This window comes from Camelina sativa, chromosome 14 (genome assembly GCF_030686135.1).
Source record: "Camelina sativa cultivar CO46 ecotype springtype chromosome 14, ASM3068613v1".
Classification (NCBI taxonomy): domain Eukaryota; kingdom Viridiplantae; phylum Streptophyta; class Magnoliopsida; order Brassicales; family Brassicaceae; genus Camelina; species Camelina sativa.
The window spans coordinates 7862270-7885537 of record NC_141893.1 but is presented as its reverse complement, the minus strand read 5'-3'; the positions used below and the strand labels follow the sequence as shown (position 1 = coordinate 7885537).

Below are 23268 nucleotides of genomic sequence, written 5' to 3'. Positions count from 1 at the left end.
AATCTACCTGATTTTTCGAGATAATATGGTTTCTTGATCCTATCATTACGCTTTTGAACGAAGACTAAGCTCTGGATTAGTGAAATTTTGACTTGACTTAAATTCGTTAAAAATCCCAAATCCAAAAATCAATGTAGAAAGACGAATGATACGAATATCGTTACATTTTTATTACAAGAGTTGCCAATTGTAAGAGTTTTGGTGTTCGTTTGTATAGAAAGACGAATGATACGACGTAACCTTAAATAAATGGGCCTATCATTATTATTACATCATAACAGACATATATGGTTTCTTGTAGTTTTCTCACCCCATGTTCTCAAATCTCTTCACCTAATCAATACAAATTATTTTCGTTTTTTTTTTTTTTTTTTTTTTTTTTTTGTAGTGTGATTATTTTTTTTTCCTGTTTTGAGAATTTTTTTTGTTTTTGGCAGATAAGTTAAAAACTTAGGCATTAGGATATGGCTTTCCACGTATGAGTGTACGATGCATTAATCTCAATTTAGCTAAATAATAACAATAGCTAGTTCATATATATATATATATCTAGAGAGAGAGACAGAGAGAGATGCGTATGAAATTGGCTCGTTGACTGTTGTATATTACAATCGGAGGAGGAAACGGGGGGTGATCGGAGAACATGGGAGGTGATGGTGGCGTTGTTGGGTTTGTTGGTCTTGATTCTTTCAACTTCGAGTTAGCTTCTTCTCTTCTTCGTTCTGGGTTTAAGGTTCAAGCATTCGAGGTCAGTTTGCTTCCAACTTTTTTTTTTTTTTGGGGATATTACTCTGGAAAAACCAGGTTGATCGGGTTTCAATTATTCGGAACCAAACATGTGAAATTTGTGGATTTTGTAGTAATTTCAAAATTCTTAGTCTATATATCTCCCAGGAGTTCAATCGAACTGAAACAAGTGAAATTGATTTGATTAGTAGTGCGGGATTTTGTTGATTATTGCTCTGTCTATTGCAAATTATAAGGAGGAAAGCTGAATTGTTGTGTCTAATTCCACAGATAAGTACAGAATTGGTGGAGAAGTTCACTGTATTGGGAGGACACAAATGTGACAGCCCTGCAGATGTTGGGAAAGGTAAAGAAACGTTGAAAATAAGATCATACCTCAAGGGAAAATGCAATTTTTGTTAGCCTCTGTACATGCAAACCATATTGTTGTGTTTCTGCTGCTATCTCGTTTCATGGCTTTGTTTATTACTTTCGATACTGTTTTGTGTCATGTGTTATTTACTTTGTTTCCTCTATCTTCTGTATTTTGTTCTTAATTAATCAGGTGCAGCAGCCGTGGTTGTTTTACTATCCCACCCTGACCAAATTCAAGATGTTATTTTTGGTGATGAGGGTGTTATGAAAGGTATTCCCTAAGATTCTTTACCTCACAGTTTATGAACTTTACCTCAGAATTATTTTGTAGGAGGAGACTGTATGCGTCGTTTTTTTCTCGCAGGTCTACAGAAGGGCGCTGTATTGCTTTTGTCTTCAACAATATCGCCTTTGCACCTCCAGAACCTAGAGAAACAACTTACAGGTTTCAATTTGATACTTTGAGGCTTGTGGTTTGCCTTTCATCTCCGTATTTTGGCGCTTTTCAGCTGTGAACTGAAAATGGGATTTGTTTCTATTGCAGAGGATAGAGAACAGATTTTTGTAGTCGATGCCTATGTTTTAAAAGGGATGTCTGAGCTTCTTGATGGAAAACTAATGGTATATATTCTCTTTTCCTTGCTAAGTTTGTTACGTTGGTGGAGGAGTACTGTTGTGCTCGTTGATCCTCCATTCATTTTTTAAAGTCGTACGTTTACTGTACTTGTAGTAACTCTTTTCTTTCAAACTTATAAGATAATAGCATCTGGAAGATCAGATTCGATCACAAGAGCACAACCCTATCTAACTGGTAAAAAAAGTTAACTCTAGTATTTAGATTTTAGACCCTCTTAAGATGGAGACTTTTGAGAATTAGTTTTGTCACTGAGACAATTTCTTTGTTTTATTCAGCAATGTGTCAGAAGCTTTACACATTTGAGGGAGAAATTGGTGCTGGAAGGTATGGAACTTTCCAGGTCATATATAACCTTTTCGTGATCACTAAAACTTCTAAGAGTTTGACTGCCTATTTCCTCATCTCGAGTCATATCAATCATGATGCTCAAGTTATTTGCCGAATTATTATGAAATCTATGAGATCTCTGGTCATATTATGCATGAAACAAGACCTTTGATGAATCTAACTATTCCCCTGCACTATAGGCTAGCCCACTGATCTTGTTGGTTTTTTTTTCTGAACCAGTAAGGTTAAAATGGTGAATGAGCTGCTTGAGGGCATTCATCTTGTTGCTGCCGTGGAGGCTATATCTTTAGGTTCTCAGGCGGGTGTGCATCCGTGGATACTGTACGACATCATTTCCAATGCTGCTGGAAATTCATGGTATGCGTTATGCTACAAGGACTTTCCTTCCGCTATGAGTAATAAAAAGAACTTCCAGTACCAAATTGGAGAGATATTTTGATAGTAGGACTGTTATTGGTTACAGTGTTGACGACATTTCATGTACTACTAGATCTTTAGTATACACTCATTTAGAGGAGGGAAAACCAATAAGCTGAATAGTCTAATTCTGGAAGTTTCGAGAATAGACTGTTGCAAGTATGTTGTAACTATAGCATGGTTTCTTGTTTACCAAATATAATTGGAATACAAATTGATTTGTTTTTAGCTTCTCATTTAGGCCCATTGAATCTGAATGTTTATGCCAAATTGACATGCCCGTCTTTTGATCATGGCTGTCTCAGGATTTACAAAAATCATATTCCGTTGTTGCTAAAAGATGATATAGAGGGTCGTTTCCTGGATGTTCTCTCTCAGAATCTGGTATGATACATCAACTTGAAAGTAATATTGTATTTGTATCGTTGTCATTCTTTTGGTTCACAGGAAAATAAGAAAGAGAGAAATGCAAATTTAGCTCCAATTTATTTTATTTCCTTACTAAGATTAAGTCTTGATGTTTAGCATATGTGACTAATGAGACGCTAACTGACTTTCCGATGGCAAGGGCATTGTTGAAGATAAAGCCAAATCGCTCCCATTTCCTGTCCCACTTTTAGCAGTTGGACGCCAACAACTAATCCATGGTATAAATCAATATGATCTTATGTCCTCTTTTGACAATGATAACGACCTTTTTCCCTTTATTTAACTATATGCATAACTTTCCCTTCTCCAGGAATATCACAGATGCAGGGAGATGATACAACTACTTCATTGGAGGTTCCCACTAAAGTTTCCTTCATCTGTTTTCTAGTTCTTTGGAAATTTGTGGAGATTGTAACTGAACGGAAAATACTGTCATAGACCATTTACATGACACATAACTCTCTAATGAAAGGTTCACATTATGATTGCTCAGATCTGGGAAAAAGTACATGGTGTTGGCATATTAGAAGCAGCCAATAGAGAAATTTACAAGCCAGAGGGTTTGGCCAAAGAAATTGTCTCTCAAGCAAAGCCTGTGAATAGAATTGGTTTTATTGGTCTTGGAGCAATGGGTTTTGGAATGGCAGCACACCTGTTGAAATCAAAATTTTCTGTCCGTGGTTATGACGTAAGTTTCTCTACTGTGAATGCTCTAGGGATTCGATGTATAGATGAGTCAGTGGTATATATACAACATGCCTTATCCGCTAGTAGTTTCCTAGTTTATAGAGGCACATGGTTTGCCTCACGCTAGGTTTTTGGCTGTAATGCATTCATAGATTCCTTTAATTTGAGGTGTTAGTAATAGGTGACTTAACTTTAAAAAGAAACGCTGTTTTATCACTCTTAAGAAGTAATCGTGCGTGCAACTTTGTTAACCGAATGTTGATTCTGATCTGAATTTTAGGTATACAAGCCAACGCTTGTCAGATTTGAGAGTGCTGGGGGACTGGTGGCAAATTCTCCAGCTGAGGTGACAAAAGGTACTCCCCAGAAGTAGATAGATTACAGTGTAGATGTGTCATGTAGTTCTCAGCACTTTTAAGATGAAAGTTCTGCTTATTCCCCTGATATCCAGTCATTTCCCCAGAAGTCATACTTATAATCTGTTTCTGCTCCTACAGATGTAGATGTTCTTGTAATTATGGTAACAAACGAGGTTCAGGCTGAGGATGTCCTGTACGGACATCTTGGCGCGGTTAAAGGTATATCTCTGTGTCCTAGATTTTAGTACTGGAGGTCAGAGCTAATTATTCTATGTTTTCTTTCAAATATTTTTCAGGTATTCCATCTGGAGCAACTGTTGTACTTGCGTCAACAGTTTCTCCGGCATTTGTTAGCCAACTTGAAAGGCGTCTAGAAAGTAAGTTTTCTTTGCTTAATGATATAGGAAAATCCTTATTGACGTAAGTGTTTTCAGTAAGCAGCTACAGTAGTACCTGTTTCATTATGGATGGTCAACTTTACTTTCATCATAATCTTTACCGTTACCTGATTGACGTTCTATGATTTATTCTTTATATTTGGGTAATGGTGCAGATGAGGGAAAGGACCTAAAGCTGGTTGATTCTCCTGTATCTGGTGGTGTGAAGAGGGCTGCCATGGGGGAACTTACGGTATGAAGTCTAGAAACCTATCTAATGTGTCTGTAAGGAAGCTGAAGTTGTATTATTTTTCAGATAATGGCTTCAGGTACCGATGAAGCACTTAAGTCTGCGGGACTTGTGTTATCAGGTGACGATTTCCTTTTCACTTTTCTGCTGAAATATTTCTTGTTCACATCATAACCTGGATGTGCCTGATTATATTATCTGTTGAGCAGCATTAAGTGAGAAGCTCTACGTGATTAAAGGAGGTTGTGGGGCAGGAAGGTAGTTTGTTTTGATGTTATGTAATCACTATCACGATCCTTTCTTTACTGACATCCTTCACTTTCTTTGTTACTTGTTCATTTGATGTTCTATAGTGGTGTAAAAATGGTCAATCAATTGCTTGCGGGAGTTCATATTGCATCAGCTGCCGAGGCCATGGCATTCGGAGCTCGGTTAGGTCTGAATACTCGAAAGCTATTCGATGTTATTTCCAACAGCGGTGGAACATCTTGGTATGCATTCCGTAGATCTTTAGGGCATAATTTTCTCTGGAAAATTTTGTGTTACCGTCAACGGCTTTAACATTTCTGATTAAAAGTGCATCACTCTGATGCTCTGCAAAATGTTGACTATTTTAAGCCTAAAGCCTTGTCTTCATGAAGCCATGTGCTTTTCCTTGTTGATATCTTTTTTACAAGTTTATGAGAAAAGCATTTGTGTTAGCCTGTTAGTTCATAATGGTTCTTATTTTACATCTTGCAGGATGTTTGAAAATCGTGTTCCGCACATGCTGGATAATGATTATACTCCATATTCTGCTCTTGATATTTTTGTTAAGGATTTGGTAAGATTAGTAACTGTAATCAATTTGTAAACTTGTTTTGTTTTCTTAACTTATGCTAGAGTTGTGACTGTAGGGAATTGTTACCCGAGAAGGTTCATCCCGAAAAGTTCCACTCCATATATCAACAGTGGCACACCAGCTATTTGTAGCTGGTATCCTCCAATCTTTGTTCTCAATTAACCTTTACTACTACTATAGTTCCTATTCCTTTATGCCCCATACAGATGGTGACAAGTATGCTTAGAAATACTTTCATTTATTTACAGGCTCTGCTGCGGGCTGGGGACGAATAGATGACGCTGGAGTGGTGAAGGTATAATTTTCATGTGTACTTGTTTCTAGAACCAAAATTGCGGTTGAATTTGAGACGACTTTTGGCTGTTAGTTTCCGTCTCTATAAACAATGGAAATCCTCTTTTAACTTCAAACGTTTGCTAGTAAATGAAAATATTACAGTTTATGAAATATTTTGAAATTTTCTCTTATAGCATATGAACTATTGGACGCAAGATCTACGTATGTTTGCTACGTATCTTTTATTAACTATAAATGGAAATGTGGAGCTACAACAGTATCAAGATTAGTATATGTTTGGTGTGACTCATTTAGCTGTAAGTAACTAAAACCGTATTATTATATTTATAGGTATATGAAACCCTTGCTGGGATTAAAGTCGAAGGGCGACTTCCTGTTCTGAAAAAACAAGACCTACTGAAATCTCTTCCATCTGAATGGCCTATTGACCCTACAGCTGACATACATAGACTAAACATGGGAAACTCGAAGACACTGGTTGTTCTTGATGATGATCCAACCGGGACACAAACTGTTCATGACGTAGAGGTTTTAACCGAATGGTTAGTTTTGCATGATTTCTCATGAAACTGAACTTGTTGTGTCAACACAAAAATTATCATGAATCTTTCATTGAGATAGTTGGCAAGTCGCTAACCTAGAACCCGATGGAAGGAATTAAATTGGCTAATGTTTTTCGTACATTTTGACAGGAGTGTTGAATCGATTTCTGAGCAGTTCAGAAAAAAGCCTGCATGCTTCTTCATCTTGACAAATTCAAGGTCATTGAGCTCTGAGAAGGTCAAGACATTTTTCTTTTTCTTTTCTTGTGTAGACTGTTTATTGGAGAGTTCTAATATCTTGGAATAATGAAAAGTTACAGGTACATTAATTTTAGCAATTACAAGCTCTAACTGCGTATATCTTTAACAGGCTAGTGCGTTGATCAAAGACATCTGTTCCAACCTATGTGCTGCATCAAAAGAAGTTGGCAACGCTGACTACACAATTGTTCTGAGGGGTGATTCAACATTACGTGGTCATTTTCCTCAGGCAAGTTTGGTTACCCTATCATGAAATGGCAGACTGTCATTTAAATGTTAGGATTTTAGCTTGGCATCTCTTTATGTCGTTACTTGATATTATGAACCTTACAGGAAGCAGATGCTGCTGTCTCAGTACTTGGGGAAATGGATGCATGGATTATTTGCCCCTTCTTCCTTCAAGGAGGGCGTTATACTATTGATGATGTGCATTATGTTGCAGATTCTGATAGGTATATCTTTGTGAACAACATGTTTAATTTTTTTGTTTGTTTCGAACTTCTAGAATCAGGGAAAATTTCCCTAGAAGGAAGATTGATAGTCTTCATCTTCAATATTGCAGTCTCGTTCCTGCAGGAGAGACTGAGTTTGCTAAAGATGCATCCTTTGGATATAAATCCTCAAATCTGCGTGAGGTTTGAATGCTTCCGACAAGAGAATCGTTTATGTATAATTTGACTTTCTAAGAAATTGTTACCATCATATTTGATATGATTCCAGTGGGTTGAGGAGAAAACAGCTGGCGGCATTCCTGCTAACAGCGTTCAGTCCATCTCAATCCAGCTTTTAAGAAAAGGTGGCCCTGATGCAGTGTGTGAGTTCTTATGCAATTTAAAGAAGGTAAAATTGTCAAGCAGATTTTATGATGATTTGCTTTCAGTGAACTTAGCTGGTCTTCATAATTTTGGAATCTGTTAGTTCCCAGCTGTGTAGTCTTACCTCTATCTCGATTTCTTATGTAAATCAGGGGTCTGCATGTATTGTCAACGCAGCTAGTGAAAGAGACATGGCTGTATTTGCAGCAGGGATGATCCAGGTCAGCCAGTCTTTCTACTTTTTTTTTTTTGAGGCATATTCAGTTAGAGGGTACATTTCTTTTTCTCTTATATTTTTGGTCCCTTATTTCGTTTGAACATTATATTTGGCAGGCAGAACTGAAAGGGAGATCCTTTTTATGCCGCACTGCTGCTAGCTTCGTGTCTGCTCTATTAGGGATTATTCCAAAAGATCCTGTTTTGCCAAAAGATTTTGCATCTGACAAAGAAAGCAGTGGTGCACTAATAGTTGTAGGCTCATATGTACCGAAAACAACAAAGCAGGTTTGCGTTATCTACGAACACTAGTATCTTTGTAATGTTTTTAATGAAACAAAGGTAACGAGTCCTGAGTCCATTTTCTTCTTTCAAACTAACAGGTTGAGGAACTTCAATCACAACATAAGCAGAATTTAAGGAGCATCGAGGTAAAAGAAGTAGATGTAGCGATACTTATAACAGTATCTACCAGATGTTATGCATGATATTCTTGCTAAGTTCTAGCTATAATCAACAGATCTCTGTAGAAAAAGTTGCTCTTAAATCTTCCGAAGTGAGAGATGAAGAAATCAGAAGAGCAATTCAGATGGCCGATGCTTTCCTTCGGGCTGGCAGGGAGACTCTAATTATGAGCAGTCGTGAACTCATAACTGGGAAAAGTTGTTTCTCAATTCTAAAATAAATATTTTTTGTCGTTGGAAATAAGTCATGACTGAGGAATATCATCGTTAAGGGTTCTGGTATTCACTTGACAGCATCTTCGGAAAGTCTTGATATTAACAGCAAAGTGAGCTCCGCTTTGGTTGAAGTAGTGAGCCAGATAACTACCAGACCTCGTTATATTCTTGCTAAGGTATTTTGGCAAGCATTTGTTCTTTCCACCTCATAAACTGTTTAACACAATTTCTCATATGCACAACTGATGATTGCCACCGTTTTGGTCTAGTATCTTTCGATTTTTTTTGACATTGTAACGTCCTTGTTTAGGGTGGAATTACGTCATCAGACACAGCAACAAAAGCACTTAAAGCAAGACGTGCACTTGTGATTGGTCAAGCCCTTGCTGGTGTTCCAGTATGGAAGTTAGGTCCAGAAAGTAGACATCCTGGAGTCCCCTACATTGTATTCCCAGGTAAATGTTAATTTGTGTTTGAAGTTCAAACCATTCAACTAAATATAAATAGGTATTTAAAAAAACTCTTTTCCCCCATATGTAACAGGTAATGTTGGCAACAGCACAGCTCTTGCAGAAGTTGTGAAGTCCTGGTCAGTTGTAGCTGGACGGTCGACAAAAGAGCTGCTTCTTGTGAGTATACCTATCATTCTGTTGCCTCAATATTCTCTTCATATATTGATGTTGTGTTTCTATGTAAAACAGAAAGCAGAAAAAGGTGGATATGCGGTTGGTGCATTTAATGTGTATAACCTGGAAGGAGTCGAAGCTGTTGTAGCAGCTGCAGAGGAAGAAAACAGTCCTGCCATATTGCAGGTTAGTGTTCTGACTATACATCGACCAGTTCCATATGAGAAAGACAATTCACAAGAGCAACCAAAGAATAACATTCTGTTCTGAATTGTTTAAGAGTGTCCCACAGAAAATGACATGAAAACTGATATTTTTCCTTTCTTTTTTTTTTTGCTTTGTTTTGGCTACGCTTTAGGTCCATCCGGGTGCCTTCAAGCAAGGAGGCATTCCGTTGGTTTCATGTTGCATCTCCGCAGCTGAACAAGCCAGGGTGAGTAGGCTTTGTTACTGTTATTTAATTCTGCGCTATATTTAGAAACATACCTTTATTTTAGCAGTCATGTATTTTTGAACTCGCTATGCAACTTTCAAATGTGGTTTTTCCGGTCTGGAATAGACATTGGAATCCAAACTTTAGTACTGATGCTAAATACCCAATACAAGGGTTTGACACTGAATTCCCTGATTAATATGCACTATGTGGCAGGTTCCAATATCCGTACACTTTGACCATGGAACTACAAAGCATGAGCTATTAGAAGCTCTTGAGCTAGTAAGTTTAAGATCTCTGTCTCTTATGTTCAATCTCTTTGTCCTTTTATACGTACTCCTATGTTAGAAAATTCATACTGAATTGATTTCGTGCAGGGATTTGATTCAGTGATGGTAGATGGTTCTCATCTTTCCTTCACCGAAAATTTATCATACACAAAATCCATAACAGAGTTGGCCCGTTTTAAAAAAATTATGGTGGAAGCTGAACTAGGTCGACTCTCAGGAACAGAGGATGGCTTGACTGTGGAAGACTATGAAGCAAAGCTCACCAACGTTCATCAGGTCCTTGTTGTTTTTAAGCGGCGACACCTTACAATTAATGTCTGATAAACCAAACTACAACTAATATTCATGAGTTTTTCAGGCTCAGGAATTTATGGAAACTGGTATCGATGCTTTGGCTGTGTGTATAGGAAATGTCCATGGAAAATACCCCGAGTCCGGTCCAAACCTCAAGCTTGACTTACTTAAGGTTAAATATATTCTTGTGCTAAGCGAAGAAGTTCTATGATGTTCTGAGTTTGTGCCATTCTTATTCTAACTGATCGACATGTATATAGGAACTGCACGCCATAAGCTCAAAGAAAGACGTCGTTCTTGTTCTTCACGGAGCTTCCGGTTTGTCTGAGAAGCTTATCAAGGTGAGTCTATCTACCATGTTTAAAAAGTTTCTTGTTTGGTTAAATCAGCGCCAAAAGTTTCACTTTTGATCGAGAATTTGGTATGGATATAACCGAATTAACGTCTTTGTGGGCTATATGGAAATGTGAATGAGATCAGGAATGCATTGAGAATGGAGTGAGGAAGTTCAACGTGAACACAGAAGTAAGAAAGGCTTACATGGAAGCTCTTAGCTCCGGGAAGAAGACTGACCTTGTCGATGTCATGTCGGCAACAAAAGTAGCCATGAAAGCTGTGATCGTTGATAAGATCCGTCTCTTTGGCTCTTCCGGAAAAGCTTGAGTTGTTGATGAACAACAATGTCCGGTTTAGTACAGTTGTACATCACACATCCAAAGAATAAAAAAAAACAAAAACAAAAAACATTTACATCACATCCAAAAAATAAATGAATGCATTTGTATTTGTATGCAATGCAATTGGAAATAAATAAAACACTTTTAGTTTTATTGTTCAGTGAAAATATCTAGAAAAAGAAAAATAAGGCCAAAGATAAGAAGAATTTGTTGTGATCCGGATAAAACAAGTAATTTATTCGGGTGGATATGAACAATCTCTCCTTTACATTACATTATGTAATCCTCGCAATCTTCGCCGTTTATCTCCTCGTTCCCCGACTCAAAAATATTCCAAACTCTCACACACATTCTCTCTTCATTGGGATATTCAAATTCTTCTTTCTTTTTTCGTGTTCTTTTTTTATAACTCCCAAGTACGTTTATTACCTTTACGAGTTGTTTCGTTTCTATCCACTGATGTCTACTTCTTTGTAATGGAATTTGCTTCGTTTCTGAAGCTTTTGAGTCAAACCGATGGTTTTGGTTTTGGTTTTGGATGTGGGATCTTCGTTTTTGGTTGCTTCTCTCAGCTCTTCAATCTCGTCTTCCTCTGTTTCTTGCTTCTTCTTGGACTCAAGTTTCTATTTTTCAATCGAATTTCTCAAAAGTTTGAGTCTTGCAACTCCTTTGAACATAAGGATTGCAAAAACAATGGGTTCGTTTCAGATTCTAAGATGGTTGATGGATTGGATCGGAAGAAGAAGCCCATCATTTTACACTGGAGTTCTGATTCTTCAGCTGATGTGTTGAGCTGCGAGAACTGTGATCGTCTTATTCTACGTGATGATGATCACATCAAAAACAGAGACAGTACCGCGGCGTTAACGGAAACAGAGCTTGACGAGAAGAATCATCAGGAGAGCGAGGACGAAGAAGAATCACGGTTTCGGAGCGATGAAGAAGACCAGGTGTTCGACGTTATTACTCTGAGAGAAATGGTGAAGAGAGAGAGGAAACGCGGAGATTTCATGAAGAAAGAGCTGGAGAAGGAGAGAAGAGCAGCTGAATCAGCTACGGAAGAAGCCATGGCTATGCTTCTAAAGCTACGGATGGAGAAAAGCGTTGTGGAGATGGAAGCAAAACAATACAAGAGAGTTGCCGAACAGAAGCAAGCCTATGATCAGGAAGTGATTCAATCGTTACAGTGGATGTTGATGAAGCTTGATGACCACCAATAAGCCAACTACTCTGTTTGTAACTTTTGTATTCTATGCATATAATATAAAATGAAACAAAAATTTCCGGTTTGGTTCAATCGGAACCATAAACATACTTTAATTTTCGTTTCATTTTATATTATATGCATAGAATACAAAAGTTATATTATAGGGATACTTATTTACATCTAATTAATGCGGATTGTATTTTAGAAAATATCTAATTTATATGTCAAATTTTTAAGACCGAGTTTGACAATAAGAATTGATAACTTAATTTATTTAATCACATCCTCTTAATCACATTCCTATAATATAGCAACTAATTCAAGATGAATATATCTTAGGAAATATATAATTTGCGTTTAATAAATGATTACATATTTGGTAAGATCTTATTATCTTTAAATATACACTATTAATCTAATAATATCAATTGAGAATCATAATAACAATATGTCAGATCATTCATTCATAAATCATAGTTTCTACAAAATTCTAAAATAATAGACCTTTGGTACACCACCGGGTAAAACTTAGTATAATATAAAATGAAACAAAAATTAAAGTATGTTTATGGTTCCGATTAAACCAAACCGGAAATTGAATTAAGTGTTTTTAAGACAAGTCAAGTTACGTGGCGGGTGACTATTGGATGCGTGACAACAATTTAACGTGGCAATTTATGGTTTGGTTGTAAGACGTTATTGCCCCTTTTATCTTCTTTCTTTTTTTCTCATCCTTTCTAAAAACACGATCTGATCACTGAGAAACTACGCCGGCGACAACGACGACGAAGAATACGGTGGAGGAATAGGTAGAATGAGAATCTCAGGTTTCGGAATTGTGATTCTCTCTGTACTCATTTTCTATTTCGTGGAAATTAGCGTTCACGCTCGTCCCGTTGTTCTCGTCCTCTCCAATGACGATCTCAATAGCGGCGGCGACGATAACGGAGTCGGAGAGTCCACTGACTTCGATGAGTTTGGGGAATCCGAACCCAAGTCCGAAGAGGAGCTTGATCCCGGTTCGTGGCGACCGATCTTCGAGCCAGAAGACTCCACAGTCCAAGCCGCGTCGCCGCAGTACTACTCCGGCCTCAAAAAGATTCTATCAGCGGCGAGTGATGGAAATTTCAGGTTGATGGAGGAAGCAGTGGATGAGATAGAGGCTGCTTCTTCAGCTGGAGATCCCCACGCGCAGTCCATAATGGGATTCGTTTACGGGATAGGTATGATGAAGGACAAGAGCAAAAGCAAGTCGTTTCTTCACCATAACTTCGCAGCTTCCGGTGGTAATATGCAGTCGAAGATGGCTCTTGCGTTCACGTATCTGCGACAAGATGTAAGTAAAGATGGGAACATTGATTTGTTTGCTTCTTTATGATTAGATTGAAGTTTGCTTAAGCTACAATGGTGTTTAATTGTATGATAAAGCTGAGTTTGTAATTTGACTTTGCCATTTTGTTACAGATGCATGATAAAGCTGTTCAATTATATGCTGAATTAGCAGAGACGGCTGTCAATAGTTTTCTGATCTCAAAGGATTCTCCGGTGGTTGAACCAACTAGAATTCACAGCGGAACTGAAGAAAACAAAGGTGCTCTGAGGAAGTCCCGTGGCGAGGAGGATGAAGATTTCCAGATATTGGAATACCAGGCACATAAAGGGAATGCTAATGCCATGTACAAAATTGGACTGTTCTACTACTTTGGCCTGCGAGGATTAAGACGTGATCACACCAAGGCATTGCACTGGTTTTCGAAAGCAGTTGAAAAAGGAGAGCCGAGGTCTATGGAACTTCTGGGGGAGATATATGCTCGAGGAGCTGGTGTTGAAAGAAATTATACCAAGGCACTTGAATGGCTTACACTTGCTGCAAAAGAAGGTCTCTATTCAGCATTTAATGGAATTGGCTACTTGTATGTTAAAGGTTATGGGGTAGATAAGAAGAACTACACTAAGGTAAAATTCTCTTTATGACCTCATACTTCCCTGACATGTTTGTTGATTTAGCAGGAATTATCTAATCATAAAGGAACTGAGACAATAGTCTAACATTCCATTGATATATGCCATCAAATGCAGGCAAGAGAATATTTTGAGAAGGCTGTTGACAATGAAGACCCCAGTGGGCATTATAACCTTGGAGTTTTGTATCTGAAAGGCATCGGAGTCAAAAGGGATGTGAGGCAGGCAACAAAATACTTCTTTGTTGCTGCAAATGCTGGTCAACCAAAGGCTTTCTATCAACTCGCCAAGATGTTCCATACTGGAGTTGGGCTTAAGAAGAACCTGGAAATGGTAATTATACTTAGATTTCTGTGACTTTTTTGCCTAAAAATGGATGCCAGATAAAATGACTGAAAGACATAAAGTCTTAAAGGAAACAGAACTCAAAAACAAAATTGGCTATCTAACATTCAGAAAAATTAACTTACATTTTTTTTGGTTTTGTGAAATCATATTATTAGATTATAATGTGGGAAGCTCTTTTTCATTGTTGATGCTATTGATAGCTAATGTCTGACCGGGGGTTGTATTTTATAATGTTGAGGTATTAGTGATGTCTATAAGGGATCAGGGTGCCATATAGTACTTGCTTGTATTGATGGTAGTCTGTTTGTTATGTTTCCACTTTCTCCTTGTATATGTTTAGGAAAATTGCTTTGAGCATTTTTGGAGACATCTCCGGCCTTTTTGAGAGCATTTGTGATATAATTACTCGTTCATGTTCCTCGCATTTTGGTTGCAGGCGACTTTATTTTATAAGTTAGTAGCCGAAAGGGGACCTTGGAGTTCCCTCTCTAGATGGGCTCTTGAAGCTTACTTAAAAGGTGATGTGGGTAAGGCTTTGATCTTGTACTCAAGAATGGCAGAGATGGGTTATGAAATAGCACAAAGTAATGCTGCCTGGATCCTTGATAAATACGGTGAAAGAAGCATGTGCATGGGAGTATCTGGGTTTTGCACAGACAAGGAGAGACATGAGCGGGCTCATTCTTTGTGGTGGCGCGCCTCTGAACAAGGCAATGAACATGCTGCTCTGCTTATTGGAGATGCATATTACTATGGCCGGGTTAGTTTTCCTCGTATTTGAAATTAGATCATGAACATGAACTTCTAAGTTAAGACATGTTACAATGGCTGAATTAGATGTAAATCAGCTTAAAAAGAACTCAAGACTAATCGCCTGATGCTCTTTCTCTCTCTCTCTCTTTGATCTTTGATTAGGGAACCGAGAGAGATTTTGTGCGTGCGGCTGAAGCATACATGCATGCTAAATCACAGTCAAACGCGCAAGCAATGTTCAACCTTGGTTACATGCATGAACATGGAGAAGGACTTCCCTTTGATCTCCATTTAGCAAAACGCTACTATGATCAAGCCCTCCAGAGCGATGCAACCGCGAGATTGCCAGTTACACTTGCTCTCGCTAGTTTATGGCTCCGTAGAAACTATGCTGATACCATCCTGGTAAGATCTTTCGCTCCTATACTAATAGTTTGATGCAATTATAACAGATAAAAGAATGACAAAAGAAGAAACACGTTTGTTTGTCATTATTTTACTGGTAGGTGAGAGTTGTGGATTCATTACCAGAAGTGTATCCGAAGGTAGAGGCTTGGATAGAGAATGTGGTGTTTGACGAAGGTAATGCAACAATACTTACACTCTTTGTCTGTCTCATTACAATTCTCTATCTCCGGGAAAGACAACGTAGGCAAGTCGTTGTCGCCGATCAAGTTGCTGCTGACGTAGCACAGCCCCTCGATGCTGATGTGGCCCAACACCTCGCTGCGTTCCAACGGTAATCAAGTATGATCGTCTTTTTTTTTTTTTGGGTGTAATAGCAAAGTATAATCGTCTTTTTTTGGGTGTTTTTGTTTGTTATTCTGATGTACAGCGTAAAAATTAAAAACTTTACTTCGAACCACAATTTGTGTGATACTCTTACGTAGGGGCGGCCTGTGTCTCTTATAGATATGGCCCATTTTACGTTATATTATTAACCAAGATTTTAAAGCTCAGTGAATCTTCTATGCCTCTGAACTTTAAAAAGATCATATTGTCTTCTTTTTCTTTTGAATTTTGAACTAGTCGAGAAAAGCTAGATCTACCCATGCGTGTTTATCAGATATAGACTTCATAAGTTGTTTACAACTACAACATGAATTTAGCTAAAAGAATGTAAACAAACAAACGATAAAAACTTAAATGTTTACACAATTCCAACAACAATAACCTTTTTAAGAGTTGTGTATATTACTGTAAGCCTGTAATTAAGTACAAAATATAGGTAATTAGAGTAGTACGTGGCTATGTGTAATCAATTTGTTTTGAAGAGTGTGAAGAATGACAAGCATTCCAAGAAGAGAATCTATGAAAGGAAAGGAGACATGGGACCTACTATACTTTCGAATTGGTCAAGAAAATTAACTATAGAGTATAGACTATAGTCGTCTGTTTGAACAAAGAAAAAAAAGACTATAGTCTTCTGTCTTCTGTTTTTTACACATAATTCATTAAAAAGTGACATTATTAAATTTCACCTTAGTTCTTTTTATCTTTATAGCCGTTAGTCCAAATCGATTGTTGGCAAAACCTTTATACAAACATTTTTGAACTCGAGTTAAATGTTACATTAGAGTTCTCTCTATTATTATTTTTTTTTGGGAAGGACGAGTTTTTATGATTAGAAAAAAAAAAAGTAGGATGGTTTAGTTAGATTAACTCGATAATGTTGTTGTTGTCTTGTTGTCATCAAATTTTCTAGGGAGAATGATGATTTCAATTGAGATAACGAATAGGATGAAGAGTTGATAATTTGATGATGGAAGGACAGTTACATTATTTTTACTGTGTAAAAAGGAAAAAGCTATAACGCACTAACTTCTGGTCTGACAGTCTCGAGAAGTGTGGGTAACATTTGGCATTATTACATTCCCCAAATTCTCCTTCTTTTTTTTTGTTTTTCTCTCTCTTAAAATCCCATAAAAAGCACTGAGAAGTAAGTAGTAAACAACAAGTTGATTCAGTCTCACTCTTGCTCAATAGAGAGCTCCATCAAATGGCTTCAATCATCCTCTTCAACTTTGCTTTCCTTCTTCTCCTCTCTCACGCTTCAGGTTATTTTCTTTACATTCCCCTTAGCTAGATCTAGATCTCTTTCAGTTTCTGTTATTTTCTAGTCTTTGCTTCAACCTCGTCTATATATCCATAAAAAATGTACATAAATCTGAGTTGTGAAATTTTCTACCATTGGTTAAAATAATGCACTTTTATTAGATACTTAAGTTTAACTTGAAGATTATTATTTCTAATAACACAAGCTAGCTTTGTTGTTTCTTTGTGAGTAGCTTCTACGGTAATCTTCTACAACAAATGCAAACACCCAGTGTGGCCAGGAATCCAACCCAGCGCCGGCCAAAACATACTCGCCGGCGGTGGTTTTAAGCTTCCGGCTAACAAAGCCCACACTCTTCAACTCCCACCACTCTGGTCTGGCCGCTTCTGGGGTCGCCACGGCTGCTCCTTCGACAGATCTGGTCGTGGTCGTTGTGCCACCGGGGACTGCGGCGGTTCTCTCTCCTGCAACGGTGCCGGCGGTTCACCTCCGGCCACTCTCGCCGAAATCACCCTCGGCCCTGAGCTAGACTTCTATGACGTCAGCCTCGTCGACGGGTCAGCAAAATCTTTACTTCAAATTTGCTTCCCTGTTTTTTTTTTCCACTAATTTTGCTTCTTTTTTGTTGTTTGTTTGTTGTAATGACAGTTATAACCTGGCGATGTCGATAATGCCGGTTAAGGGTTCAGGTCAATGTAGCTACGCCGGTTGTGTTAGCGATCTAAACCAGATGTGTCCGGTTGGGTTACAAGTCAGGTCACGTAACGGGAAACGGGTAGTAGCCTGTAAAAGCGCTTGCTCTGCTTTCAACTCACCACAGTACTGTTGCACCGGCTTGTTCGGTAACCCACAATCTTGCAAACCAACGGCTTACTCCAAAATCTTCAAAGTCGCTTGCCCCAAAGCCTATTCTTACGCTTACGATGACCCAACCAGCATTGCCACATGTTCAAAGGCTAACTACATTGTCACCTTTTGCCCTCACCATCGCCATTTAAATTAGCCGAACAAAACAGTAAAAGAAGCAGCATTTTCTCTATTAGCAACAGCATCTTGTTATGTTTCGAAATCTTGAGTTTTCTATCTCTACATTTGTAGCACTAATGAAATGCAAATCCTATAATCATTATCAATTGAACTCATTCAACTTAATGATGTGTTTTGTGAGTCTAAATCTATATAAAGCCTTCGTGGACCAGGAGCAAAGATTATTGCTATCGTTTGCCATCCATATATAAAAACACACACACAAAGCCCTCGAATGATATTTTTGATTATACCAGTGTATGCATGCTCATTCTAACTACTATCAGCCCATTTTGTCTCTTGTGAAAGCTTCTCAAGAACTGGTATATAAGGATATCTTAGACTTCGCCGTATCCGAAAGGGTGTTATCGGAAGAAGAGGCGGCTCTGCGACTGAGCCACCTGTTGGATTTTGGGAATAATCAGTATTGTAATTGGGAATAAATTCTTCTTAGGAGCAAAAAAATGTTTCGTTTGTTAGCTTCCCAACTATAGTTAAGAGTTAAGACTGGTTTTGTTTTTAATATGATTTGAGAGATCTTGATTTGCTCTGAAGGTTTTGTTGATGCCCATACATGCATGAATGTTTTAGTGAAAAAAATCTATTTTCTCACTTGAATGTGATTTGTTAGCTTCTTCGACTGACGAGGATCTTTCTTACATCTCTGTGCTTAAGAGACCACTAGCATTTGTTTTCCAACTTCAATTAGACAATGACGAGGTTCTGTTTGGTTAGTGTCTTATCAGTTTGAAACCCCCGAAGTGTCGCGTTTCTTATTTGTAGGGAGAGACCAGAGATGAAACATTGCACCATTTTATCTCTGTTACCAGCCTCCATAGATGCACCATATGATTCTTTGCTTTTTGAATGACTATTTTATTGAGATGACTAACCATGCCTCATGCTTGCTTCTCAGCCATGGTTTGATGGCATGCTAGGAACGATCTTCTCAATCTCTGACTAAACTCAATGTTAAACTATACCTTCCATTTCCCTTTTGAGAATGACATCGAACAAGAACGTTGATCTTTTCTAGTAAGATTACGTGCTAAGGATAGATAATGATATATCTCAGATATGTTCATATTTTTTCAAATATGTTATCTTAATTGAAGAAAAAAAAAGCATGTTCCCCCACCTCCATTGCCATCCATATTTGCTAACTCCTGATTAACTTTGATTATCCCAATTATGAGACATATAATCAAATGCTAAACTTCTTTTTTTTTTTTTTTTTTTTTTTTTTTTTTTTTTTTTTCTGTGTGTGGTCAAAGGCGACAATGTGCTTGTTGTGCAACCAAACCCAATTTCATAAGAACCAATCAAGAATTTTTTTAATTTATCGAAGTTATGATATCACTTTCCATATGAGCATTAGAAGACACGCAAAGCGTTATGCTTATGTTTGTAAAGGTGTCTGCAATTTTTAATAAAATTGACAATTGACAAACAACGTTTATATTGTTTTAAACTTTTGTACTTTATCCTTTATTTAGTTTCAAGAAAAGTAGACGTGGATCCGCAATGATTTTGGCACAGCCACCACACCAGAGATTGCTACCACGGGAGAGAAGTTTTTTTTTTTCTGTTGAAATTTGTTAAAATCTCTATTAGAACAAGAAATTGGGAACATGTGATGAAGATGAAGTTAACTGATCAAAGGTATAACCACTACTCTAATAAAGTACATAACTAAACCAGTCATTAAGAAGGCTAAAACAGAATACCAAAACACTCTAATCTCAAACTTTACTACTCTCTCCGTTTCATAATATAGGATGTTTAGAAATTTTTTTTTGTTTTATAATATAAGATGTTTTCAAGTTTCTAGGTAACTTTTAGATTAGTTTAATACTTTATATTATGCAGTCTTGTTTGTGATTGGTTAAACTTTTTTAAAGTGGTAATTTCTTAATCTGCGTGTTTTACTCAAAACATCTTATATTTTCAAACGGAGGGAGTATTTCTGTGCGGGCAAAGCGTACAAGGAAACCAAGGTGGTGCGTGCGGCCCTCATTAGAATAAGTATTTAATCGGCTCATTTTTCACCAAAAATTCATTAGTTCTGCTGAAATCAATACAAATGTGCTGCTTTACTTTTCTGACACATCAATCAGGTGTTGATTAAAAATCAACAACTTATCAAATTATAACATGTATTAATTAATACATGTCAGCTTTTCTCTTACTTATGTGGACAAAGGAAAAAACTGTTTGTAACACTGCGTTTAATCAATGGCTAAATGAAGATGAAGATCGAACAAGAAGGAGAAGAGAAGTGTATTCGGGAATCGGAGAAGGAGAAGAGAAGCTGATGATTCGTTCAATGTGTTAATAAAGATCTCGACTTTGTTAATTGCTATTCCGTCTGGTGTTATTCGTTGTTTCTATCCTCGGCTCTTTCGATAGAGAGGCTGCGGAGGTTATTTTGTCTCAGTTCGATCTCCTTCGTCAGGTTTGTTGCTTCCCCCCATTTATGTGAGATTTCATTGATTCGATTGTATTCAGATCGATAGTTATAAATAGATAGTTCTCGAGCAGAGGTTGGATCGGTATGTTATTCACCAAGCTTATTAGTCTCACTCCCAACAGTTTTTTTTAGCATAGGTTAGATTTACTATTTTTAACCAATTTTCCAGCGAGTTGAGAAAGTTCTTAATTTATTGATGTGATTTTAAAATTAGATGTGGATATGATGAAGGAGAGATTTGCAAAGTTGTTGCTTGGTGAAGATATGTCAGGTTCTGGCAAAGGCGTGTGTACGGCTTTAGCCATCTCCAACGCTATCACTAATCTCTGTGGTAAGTTAGAAAAAAAAAAAAGACTATCTTGTGTTTGTTTGTTTGTTTGAACTCAAAAGTGTTGAATTACATGTTTCTTATTTTGTAGCTACAATTTTTGGGCAACTATGGAGATTAGAGCCGCTTCCGAGGGAAAAGAAGGAGATGTGGAGAAGAGAGATGGAGTGGATACTTAGTGTTAGTGATCACATCGTTGAGTTAACACCTTCTACACAAACTTACCAAGACGGCAAAAAGTTTGAGGTAAAGTGACAGGGGCTAAATATGAAGACTTGCTTGCAGCCATTGATGCAGCAAGGTCAGGCTGAGTAATCTAAGTTTCTCATTTTTTTTTTTCAAACTCATTGGGCTCTCTGCAGGTGTGGCCTTGCAAAGTGATTGCTCCCAAATACAAAGAGCTATCTGAGAAGTACCAGGATATGGTGTTTCTTAAGCTTGACTGCAACCAAGACAACAAGGTTTGTTCTTCTTTTTGCTATTAATGTGTCTTTATTCTATAATTTGTAGTCAGAGTAATAAAACAGTTTCCATAAGTATTAGTATTATATCTGAATATAAAAATGGTGAAAATAAAGAGATATGTTCGTGTTCGTGGAGCGGAGGACAACGTAGTTGGTTTCCGCGTGCTGTACGAGACACAGAGATAACTTCTAGATAGAGAGAGAGAAACAGAGATGGAGACAAAAACCCTTTAAAGGATTTGAACGAAGAAGACGAGGCATAACACAACACAACAACTCTGTAAGTAAGTTCTGATCAGACCCCAATATTTCAGTTTCTTGATGTTTTGTCTGAAAAGTTTCAAGATTTGATTTTTAGGTGTTGGAGTGTCTCTCTTTTTTTTCTTCTTCGAATTCGTCTGAACAGATCTCTCTGTTTCCCTTGGAATTATCGATCTCTCAATCACTCATGCTGTAAAGTATAAGGATCATCCTCCATCTTAATTCTGGTGAGTCTTCTTTACTTATTTACTTGGTTAATGCAAGGCAGTCTGATTTCGCAATGATGCTGTCTGGAAACTATACTTGGTAAATGAGAGTCAACAGAAAGGTGTTGTCGACAATCTTGTTTTGAATACAAGGGTTAGTTATCACCATTTTTATCCATATATTTATACTAACTGTAAACTGTAGGATTCTTTTGGGCTATAACTAAATGAATTTATCGTCAATGCATTAGTCAACAAAACAAAGAATCATATATACATGATTTTCTTCATACCACCATTACGTTAGAATGGCTTAGAGATAGGGACAATAGTTGTTGACTTATGATGCCTCCATCTAAATTTCATATAATAAGTATCTCTCTCCACTTTTTTAGAGTGACTAAGAAACTAATGTATCTGTATGGACATTATGTAGAAGATGATTCAGATTCTTATATTCATTTTCAGAATGCCTCCTTCTCCATAGCTGAAATTGCTTATGACGAAGTTTAATTCTTAAAAAACTGAGTTCTGTAAAAATGTTTGTTGTTGTCCCTTTTTTATTGCAGCTCTTGGAGGGCAAGATACAAGAGACAAAAGCAAAGAAAGATACGCTCCTTCCACGTGCTCGAACTGCCAAGTTTGTATCGGTTCCTTATTATCCTTAATGGGAAGCTTGTTCCACAAACAACAGTCACTGTTTGAAAAAAAAAACAAAACAAAAAGCACTTCCAAACCAAGTACATAATTATACGTTAATTGACATAAAAAAAATCTACATCAAGAAAAAAAAAACAAATACAACGAACCAAAACCACACAATTGAATCATCTACAAAACAATTCACAAATAAGATGTTAAAAGATATAATGAATCTCTAATCCAACACAAACATACAAACAACACATAATAAAAAAAAAAAAAACCACACACAATAATTAAATTATACAAAAAAACATAAAAAAAATTTAAACGATATAGCGCGGATATTATCCTAATAATTATTTAATCGGATTAGAGAAGATACATCAATGCACAGTAGAATAAAACAAAAAAAAAACCGAAAAAAAAAAAAAAAAGAAAAAAAAAAAGACCCCACTACACTCTACTACTAGTCTACTAGTGAAACAATCACCCCGCGTAAAAGGAGCGTGTACCGGCCGCGTTGGATTGAGACACATTTTCCTATTGACTTAGCATTTTTGTTTGCATTGACTCTCCCACTCCAACTTAATGCATTAAATAAAACAAAAAGGTATTAAAAATAGTGTACTTGTAATACGATAATAATAATACTACTACTAAACTACTAATACGATATATTTAACAGACTATAATATAGTTTAAGACTGAATCAACTAGTTGGATATAATGAAAAGACTTGTCTATTTGAAGATTATTTAAGTGATTATGTATGAAACGAGAAGATATGACTGGAGTCTCGAGCTTTTGCCTTTTCGATAAGAGGTAATGCCATTTGCAACTCTCATAATGTAGGCACGTGACATTTATCGAGTCTTGCCGTTTTCATTAAACGATGTCATAGGTGAAAAGAGTTAGAGGGAGTTATTGGTATAATGATTTTAATGGATTTGGAAATCCAAACAAAA

The 23268-nt window shown here is 37.1% G+C and overlaps 4 protein-coding genes and 1 pseudogene across 8 annotated transcripts; all 5 read left to right on the top strand.

Moving 5' to 3' along the window:
* Window positions 1-315: 315 nt before the first annotated feature.
* Window positions 316-10730, top strand: LOC104740519 (uncharacterized). Its single transcript, XM_010461138.3, has 42 exons — window positions 316-748; window positions 1018-1093; window positions 1292-1372; window positions 1466-1546; window positions 1646-1722; window positions 1858-1912; window positions 2014-2062; window positions 2306-2443; window positions 2809-2887; window positions 3072-3150; window positions 3243-3286; window positions 3426-3620; window positions 3900-3975; window positions 4117-4197; window positions 4275-4355; window positions 4532-4608; window positions 4672-4726; window positions 4815-4863; window positions 4959-5096; window positions 5347-5428; window positions 5502-5580; window positions 5695-5741; window positions 6074-6285; window positions 6436-6523; window positions 6656-6775; window positions 6880-6998; window positions 7109-7181; window positions 7267-7386; window positions 7514-7582; window positions 7695-7865; window positions 7961-8008; window positions 8098-8239; window positions 8336-8433; window positions 8568-8712; window positions 8801-8886; window positions 8959-9069; window positions 9242-9316; window positions 9533-9598; window positions 9694-9882; window positions 9965-10072; window positions 10161-10241; window positions 10381-10730. The coding sequence occupies exons 1-42, from the start codon at window positions 644-646 to the stop codon at window positions 10561-10563; spliced, it is 4128 nt and encodes a 1375-aa protein (XP_010459440.2). The 5' UTR covers window positions 316-643; the 3' UTR covers window positions 10564-10730.
* Window positions 10731-10838: 108 nt separating this feature from the next.
* LOC104740518 (protein FLOURY 1-like pseudogene) lies at window positions 10839-11897 on the top strand (annotated as a pseudogene). The gene has a single exon (XR_015579461.1). The product of XR_015579461.1 is annotated as a protein FLOURY 1-like pseudogene (transcript).
* A 317-nt stretch (window positions 11898-12214) lies between these two features.
* On the top strand, window positions 12215-15806 carry LOC104740517 (ERAD-associated E3 ubiquitin-protein ligase component HRD3A). Its single transcript, XM_010461136.3, has 6 exons — window positions 12215-13120; window positions 13249-13740; window positions 13864-14079; window positions 14531-14854; window positions 15010-15252; window positions 15354-15806. Exons 1-6 carry the CDS (start codon window positions 12599-12601, stop codon window positions 15588-15590), a joined length of 2034 nt encoding a protein of 677 aa, XP_010459438.2. The 5' UTR covers window positions 12215-12598; the 3' UTR covers window positions 15591-15806.
* An 865-nt stretch (window positions 15807-16671) lies between these two features.
* Window positions 16672-18055, top strand: LOC104740516 (thaumatin-like protein). The gene is made up of 3 exons (XM_010461134.3): window positions 16672-16904; window positions 17136-17460; window positions 17552-18055. Exons 1-3 carry the CDS (start codon window positions 16847-16849, stop codon window positions 17904-17906), a joined length of 738 nt encoding a protein of 245 aa, XP_010459436.1. The 5' UTR covers window positions 16672-16846; the 3' UTR covers window positions 17907-18055.
* Window positions 18056-19990: 1935 nt separating this feature from the next.
* LOC104740514 (rop guanine nucleotide exchange factor 5-like) lies at window positions 19991-22398 on the top strand. 4 transcript variants are annotated; one of them, XM_087483287.1, is made up of 7 exons: window positions 19991-20384; window positions 20614-20730; window positions 20819-20973; window positions 21090-21188; window positions 21306-21471; window positions 21598-21679; window positions 22228-22398. In XM_087483287.1, the coding sequence occupies exons 2-5, from the start codon at window positions 20622-20624 to the stop codon at window positions 21375-21377; spliced, it is 435 nt and encodes a 144-aa protein (XP_087339413.1). In that variant the 5' UTR covers window positions 19991-20384; window positions 20614-20621; the 3' UTR covers window positions 21378-21471; window positions 21598-21679; window positions 22228-22398. The 4 variants fall into 4 exon arrangements, with proteins under 4 accessions (XP_087339413.1, XP_087339410.1, XP_087339412.1 ...); XM_087483284.1 differs by having other exon boundaries at window positions 21550-21679; XM_087483286.1 differs by having other exon boundaries at window positions 21306-21475.
* The last annotated feature ends 870 nt before the right edge of the window (window positions 22399-23268 follow it).